At 39.0% G+C, this 8,009-nt stretch overlaps 1 protein-coding gene across 1 annotated transcript in view; it reads right to left on the bottom strand.

Annotated features, from left to right (window-relative positions):
* Window positions 1–8,009, bottom strand: part of Plod2 (procollagen-lysine,2-oxoglutarate 5-dioxygenase 2) — a 67,642-nt gene that overhangs the window by 33,642 nt on the left and 25,991 nt on the right. The window contains exons 2-3 of the mRNA XM_029481979.1: window positions 3,838–3,929; window positions 1,568–1,704 (exon numbers count right to left, since the gene is read on the bottom strand). Coding sequence (XP_029337839.1) covers window positions 1,568–1,704; window positions 3,838–3,929 — 229 coding nt within the window. The remainder of the gene's footprint in view (window positions 1–1,567; window positions 1,705–3,837; window positions 3,930–8,009) is intronic.

Here is an 8,009-nt window from a genome sequence, read left to right as displayed (position 1 = left end):
AAAAAAAATCTATCTGATCCACTGACACATAGCTGACCCTGACAATACCTAGAGCCATTGGACCTTTTTCAAACCCTATTCTCTCTGCAAGCTGAGTCTTAAATACAATCCAAATGAATCAGGCTGACTTGTCTCGGGGTATGGGTGTCTTATAATGCCCTCTTCTGTCTGTCAGAAACAACTAGGATCCTCAAACTGCCAACTCCCCAGGATGAATAGTATGAGTAGGGGAGAACAGAGGCTGGGAAGGGAAGCTCAGAGCAAAGCAGGGTCCCCAGACTCAAAGGCTNGGGAACACAGAGGTCATTACTAGGTTCTTCACAGATGCTTGTTCACAGACTATCTGCCTCACAATCAAAATCCAAATTTGCTCATGCCAGGTTCAAACTCAGGGATGTGAATATTTGAAATCATACTTAGCATTTAATGTAGATGTTATATGATGTACATTATATATGGTATGGATATATTAGACAATGTACAAAACTTCACAGTGCATAAGCTATACCCTACCTGCCATATCACAGTTCACCTTGCAAGAAAAGGTGCATACAAGAAAATAGAGCTGGTGCTTGGAGGATCTCAGAAACCTGNAAGCACTAAAGTGCTGAGTGTTGGCAGGGCTGAGGCATCACTGTTTCTGATTTTACGTCAGAGTTCAGGCCATCCTAACATATACTCCTGCNTAAGAATGATCATCTCTAGTTTCATCTGCAAATAGTGTGGTTTTGCANTTAGAAATTAAAAAGAAAAGGATTTAAGATGACTTCACTACACCAATGAGAGAAAGTCAACAAGATTTAAAATTGAAAGATCAGTAACAGCATTATAAAAATGAAAAAGATACAAGGCAGTATATGGTGCAACATGGTGTTTTTAAAATATGTAAGCTTTGAGATGTTAAATATTTCAAGAGAATAAGGCAGTATGCAAAATGGTATCTGTGGGCTAGGGAGATGGCGCTATGGTAGAATATATGCTTTGGGTATNTATCCCTTTGGATTTCAGCCAAGCACAAGAGTAAATAAACGCAAAGAAATTTATGAACCAAAAGGCTCTTTGTTCTCGACAGCGCGGGGNCTCGTATGTCTGCCTTATATTTGCAACTTTATAAGGCATTTTTGATGTTTGAACAGAGCTCATTTTGTTGTCTCCCTCAATTGCACACTCAAGCATGACCTCTACTGTGCTTTTAACCCAAGATTAAAATGAATTTCCCAAAAATGTTAGACTATTCCATGTTTTCTCATTAGTTCTTATAACTCATCATCTTTAATATTACAAGATCGGTGCAGATTGTGACTTTTCATGCATAGAAAGTTTACTTTACATAGAAGAAAAATTCCTGCTAATGAAAAAATTTAGTATAAAACAATCTTGCTTTTAAGTTGGGGCTCAGAAGCAGGAGCTGCTCACTGGGAAAACTTCAGTTATATGTGAGGAAAATGCACTTTATACAATGAGTCATTGTTAGTAAAATATTTCAACATTTTAGCTTCAATTATAAAATTCAGTCTTTAAAGGTAATATAATACAGACTGGAAAGCCTACAGGACATTTTCCTTACCACTCGGTAAACAAGATGACCAGATCGTCCTGACGGGNGTAGTGCTCCATAGCTTCTTTCAGTAATCTCACCTTCTGGCCCCCTCCGATACTGTTCATTCCATCACCACCTCTCCACTCNTGACCTTGACCAAGAACCTAGAAATGAAATCAAGAACTCATCCTGAGGAAAATGCCAATGGCGATAGCAGCATAGAAATGTCAACAGAAGATGTGCCCCAGTCCTTGAAAGCCACTACTTATTTATAATTAAATCACAATGCTAGGAAGGAATGGAAATTAACCCACGGGAGGGTCATAATTCTACAGTGAGATCTACCACTAAAACACCATTCCAAATATTTCAAAAGTTGATTTTAACCTATAGAAGTGGACTCAGAAAGTATTTCTCATCTCNTNCTTGNTTTTCAGACTTAAATGAAAATGAAGAAACCNTTGTAGTTCACCTGTCTAATGTGATAGGAAATCTACAAGGAAATTCCTATGCTCAAAGGCTCCTAGACTGGCCTGTCAACTAAGGACACACTGAAAGCATCCAGTGTAAAGAACCCTCATTTCTTTGGCAAATCTTACATTTGTATTAGCCTCAAAGTTTAATAAGAATTACCCAAGGCAAGGGATGAAGTATAGCTAGTCTAGGCTAAGCAGGCCCTGACATTCCAGCATCTGCCTCAGCCTCTGCCACTTCACCCTGAACTGTAAGTGGTAACTGACACCCTGGCTTTGATGGAGAGAAAAAGATGTAACCAACACATGCCCCACCTCCTAACATACAAGTAGATCGGGAGAACGAAAGAGGAATGGAATTTAAATGAAATGCAATGAAAATAAACTCAGTGAACCCAACCTCAGACATTTTACTGCTTACAGGGATGTCTGGGGTAAAGACATCCAAACAAACTGAAGTTAGTGTGGAAATGGATTCAATCTGCTGAATGATCAGTGCTCCAGCTGAGATTCCTCCCACGATCCTGTGGAGTCTCCAATACTGAGCTCACTGAGCCAACAACATCTGAGGCCCATCCCAGCCAAGCACAGGGAGGAAGCAGGCTTTGAGGCACACCAGTCACATGTACAAATGGTGAAAGCAAGACTCCTAGGTCCACTCTGTGACTCACTTATCTGACATGTGTGGGAGAATTTTCCTGTCTAACTCCTTCAAGTAATGAAGATCTCCCTGGTATAAAGTATATGTTTTAGAAACTTCTGGACTACAGAACAGGAGGATGAAGACAGGGCCCAAATCTCTACTATTCAAATGGGACTGGACTCTCAGATATGACAGGTTAGAGCTATGTACTCTGGGACAAGTTTTCCTCAAAAGTAAAATAAATTTTGCTCATAAACATGTTTATCTCACTTTGGTCACACAACTGATCAACTCCATACCACATACAATTTTCCTAATACTTGAACATGAGAGACTGTCTATTCTCTCTTCACACTGAACCCTCCATATTGGCTCTTTCTCTGAACTCCAGGCAGATCTTACCTTATTTGTTTGCATGTATATACTGTTTTCCATCAAGGCAAGCTAATNATATTTCTCATTTACTTTCTCACTTATTTAACCTCTTTAAGCACATACATGTTATCACTAGATCTCTTTCCAACAAAGTTCAGCAACATTAATACTCTGCATGAAAATCCACACCTTGTCATCTAGAGACTACGTAATGGATGGCACTGTCCTCTACATCATAGGCTAAAACAGCCCAGTTTTTCCCAAGGTAGGAGCAATGTTTTCCGTCTTTTTGTTTTTAAATTTTTTTCAGTCTCTCAGATACTTACCTATGCTCCTTTTTTCTAGAAAAGATATGCCTGGCATATGCTTTTTATCAAAAAAAAATTCAGATCCAAGGAGCAGATCTCACAGAAGCCAGTTTAAGACTCTATCAGGGGCTCCAAGTCACCTCTGATCATATCCATGAACCGTGCCCTGGAGACAAAACATCTAAAANACTTACCAATGTTCCAACCAATGAACCCAAACCAAACAAAACAGGAAAANCACTGTCAATAGTGTACCCCCAAAGCCCCGTCCCATCATGTTTTCAACTGACCCCACAGCAGGCCACCCCTTTAGTCAGTGAAAATATTTACTGTCAAACCTTGATTACAATGTATGTGGACAGGACCCTCCAAAGGAAGTCAGGAAAGTTACATATATACATATTTCTGTTGCTTATAGAACATGTTTAAATAAACNACTAGTTAATATATTTTAGGCACATATTCCAACAAGTCCAAAGATTGAAAGATATATCATACCTTCACAGTGTAATTGAAGTACTTGGCTGAATTCATAAATCTGTAGAATCCATCATTTTCTTTTGTTGCGACAGTTATGACTAATAATTTATCTGAAAAGATAAAGAAAGAAGGTTTAGCCAAACATTAAATGCTGTTTCTCCATAACATTATGGTGATTAAACACTTCATTATCACATGGGAATGCTTTTGATTAGTTACACAAAGAGCTACTGAAAAACAGGCATGTAAAATGGGCTGTATTACACGGCAATGACTAACTCATGTAGTAAGAAATTATTTTACTGGTAGAAGAAAGTTTATTAGTGGCTCAAGGAAAACAGGTCCTGAATCGAGTACTTCAAATATAGGAGATGAGCTTTCACAAAATGCCTACTATATCTCTATGAGTTATGACTTCTGTAGACATCACTCCATCAGCCATCTGCACTGTTCCCTACAAACCTTCCCAGATTTGAGGCATATAATCATGTTATTTCCTCAGAAAGTTCTACTCACTCCACATCGACACTCACAAAGGAGGACCTGACTACAAGACTAAAAAATTCTTAGTCTCTAAAATAAGCTGAACAAATTGAAAACAGACTATTTAAAAGTCCAATTTTCCACTTACACAAAAGGTCTTATACTAAAAGTCTTAAAAGACATTGCATTTATATTCTTTATTTATTCTTAGTTTTGTAAACAGAAATTGGATCAAAAGTCAGAGATGCTAATAACACTATCAGTAAATACATAGGTTTTAGTTCCCTTTTACAATGGCTCTAGAGTTTAATATAGGTTCTCTTCTTACCAGAGGCAGGTGGACTCAGGATCTGTTTACAAATACCCATAAAAGCTGATGTAGACAGATGGGACAATATTTATCAGACANAAGCATGCTGGAAAATTCATAAAAGTTGCATCCTCCCCAGCACGCACCAAGGAGTGGGGCATTCCTGTTCCCAGAATTAGGAGTCAGGGAGTAAGGCAGCTGAGCTAATAACTCAACACTGTAAGCACCAAGCTATCCCACTTAATTCTCCATGGCCTAGGGAAACAAGAGGCTAAGAAGGTCCTGCATGGCCCCTTAGTCATAAATAACCTTTAGTCATAGAATTACTGGATCATAGAAATCAGTTAACAAACTAGGGTAATTCTTCTTATCAAATTCTGAAAATATTTTACTATAGAAAATAAGTATAAATAACGCAGGTAAGCTAAACATTCATTATTCAAACCAAAAGGAAAAACATTCCCATGAAGATAAATAATGCATTTTTAGATTTCTGTTACAAACGAAGTATCACCATACAAAATTTTTGGTTGAATAAACGTTCCAAATTAAATAAAGCCATCAATTAATGTATGTTATGAAGATCTGAGTATGGTTATTTGAATAGGAATGGCCACCATAGGATCATGTATTTGAATGCTTAGTCATTAGGGCATGGACTGTTTAAATGGATTAGGAGTTGTACCTATGGACTGTTTAAATGGATTAGGAGTTGTACCTTGTGTGAGGAGATGTTACTGGGGTGGGCTTTGAAGTTTCTAAAGCCTACTCCAGGCCCACTATCTGCCTCTGTCTCTCTCTGTGGCTCTCTGTCTCTCCCCAGTCCCCTACAGCCCCCTTTGCCACTGCCTGAAGATTAGGTTGTAAAGCTCTCAACAACTGCTCCAGCACCATGCCTTTCTGCTGACTCCATGATGTTTACAGACCAAGATATAAGCCCAAAATTAAATCCTTATGTTTCTTGACAGCAACAGAACAGTGACTAAGACACTGAGTAAAAGTATGTTAAAGAAAGATTTCTTTAAAGTATTATTTTTAGAGAAGAAAATTTCCCAGGGGTGGAGAAATAGGCAAGGCTGACCATCTGAGCTNGATTTCCAGAACACAGGGGATGCTAGGCGCATCAGCAACATGGGTNTGTAATCCCAGCATGCTCCANTGCAGAGACACAAAGCAAAGACAGGAGAACCTGAAGAAAGAAGCTCCCAGCCAGCAGGCTATAGGCAGTAGTGATGGCATCTAGTCTTTGCTTTAAAAGATTTACTTTGTAAGCAAGTGTAACTACAAATTCACTAGGACAATTTAAATTTTGGATCAAATTTTCTCCAATCAGATTGTATCTAAAGAGTCGAGATGTCCTCAACCATTAACTACACCATGAGATTATTCATGGTATGGAGTACTCCATGGATTACTAAACTTTTTAAATTCATTTTCTTTTTTTTTTCACACACACATACATTCACACACATACATACATACATACAGTCACACACACATACATTCACACACACACATACATACACACACACAGGCCAATTATTGTTTGTTTGTTTTTATAAATATGTTTTATTTAGTTCAATGGCCAGGCTCTTCTAAGCCTTCCCTGGCTATTGCACCCTTCTTTCACTCCCAGGTCAGCACACTAAATCTGTCTTTATTTATTTATTTATTTATTTTTTAAAGATTTATTTATTTATTATATGTAAGTACACTGTAGCTGTCTTCAGACACTCCAGAAGAGGGCGCCAGATCTCGTTACAGATGGTTGTTAGCCACCATGTGGTTGCTGGGATTTGAACTCTGGACCTTTGGAAGAGCAGTCGGGTACTCTTACCCACTGAGCCATCTCACCAGCCCCTAAATTCATTTTCAATTGATGCAAAATAACATAAAATTGTACATACAATAGAGTACAAGAATGTTTTCATGCACATATATATTGCATTTATAAGTATTTTGGCTGATTCATGGACAAATGATCACACTCATCCCATGCATATCTGAACATAAAAAGTTCATTTTCAACAAAATACATTGTACTACCTGTCATTCACAGATGAGGCGAGTAATAGTAAAATAGGATAAGTGATTTAGCTAATATTACCAAACAAGTTATTTGCAGCAGAAGGAGGAGATCATCAGAGCTCATCTGTAAAGCCCATTTGTTTCTAGTATTAAAGGTAGCCTCATCGGGCAAAGACTCACAGGGCCAAAAATAAACTTTGGAATAGTATGTGCGATGTGATGTAGCAGAGGTCTGCCTTGTCTGACCTCAGTGGGAGAGGATGAGACTAATCCTGTAGAGACTTGATGCTCAGGAAGGGAGGATTGCCCTAGGGGGGGGATCTCAGAAGCAAAGGGGAGGAAGGATGGGGGAAAGAATTCTTGGGGGGATCTGGAGGAAAGGGCAACATTTGGGATGTAAGTAAATAAAATACTAATACTAATAATAATAATAATTAATAGTATGTGAACCAAATAGGAATGGTAAGCCAAAGGTTTCCCTCTTCAGAAAGGCCTGCCTAAAGGGCTGGTCCTCTGTGGTAAGTTGGATTTCAGGTATTGTCTACTACATTTTCAAGAGGAACAACCCTCATGAAGAATTGATCACTATGCCTAAGTTGTCCAATGTGGTTCATGTTGAACACCTGATTTTCTGCCAGGTCTCGGAATGGTGGGAANGAGCTTGAATATGTCAGAAGTTCTCATTGAAAATGGGGTACTAGGTCACCAATGAGCTTTCCATGTTACAAACATCTCATGCATACTGGCTGCTGGGAAACTGAACCCATCTTGTTTGACAACACCAGGGAAGACTAGGTGACCCCTGCATGGCTCTCCAGAGTCTCCAAGGCTGCCGTTGCTTTGTAACACTCTGAGGATCCAGCCCAAGTTATCCTTATGTCTCTGTAACTTGGGCTGAATCCTCAGTCCTCTGGGTGCATCCCTGACAACTAGGTGTAGGAAGGAACCTGATGCCTCAACAAGGCCAACTGGTTCGTTACATGATATGACTGTCCATCATTTCAAGACTCAGAATGCAAGGTGGTCAGACAGAGAAGACTGCAAACAGATGCTAGAAGCAGAATTCATGCAGAGGGCAGGCATGCTGCAGTCTTCCACTAACAGCCATTTCTTATTAATGTAAATTACCTCAGCAACAGAAGAGTAAACCCACATCTTATAGAGGGAAAAATTGATGGCTTAAAGAGAAAATAAGACTTGCCTAAGATCCTGTAGCTAGATACAATCAATTTAAAACTAAATTTGGGATACAAATTACATAAAAATACGTTTTTCTGGTGGCTGGGGCTGGAGAGATGACTCGGTGGTTAAAAGGATAAACCTCCAGCTCCAAGTGATATGATACCCTCTTCTGGCCCCAGGAGCACTT

This window comes from Mus caroli, chromosome 9 (assembly GCF_900094665.2).
Source record: "Mus caroli chromosome 9, CAROLI_EIJ_v1.1, whole genome shotgun sequence".
In the NCBI taxonomy this organism is placed as follows: domain Eukaryota; kingdom Metazoa; phylum Chordata; class Mammalia; order Rodentia; family Muridae; genus Mus; species Mus caroli.
The sequence above is the reverse complement of the archived record's forward strand: the minus strand, read 5'-3'. Positions and strand labels throughout refer to the sequence as shown.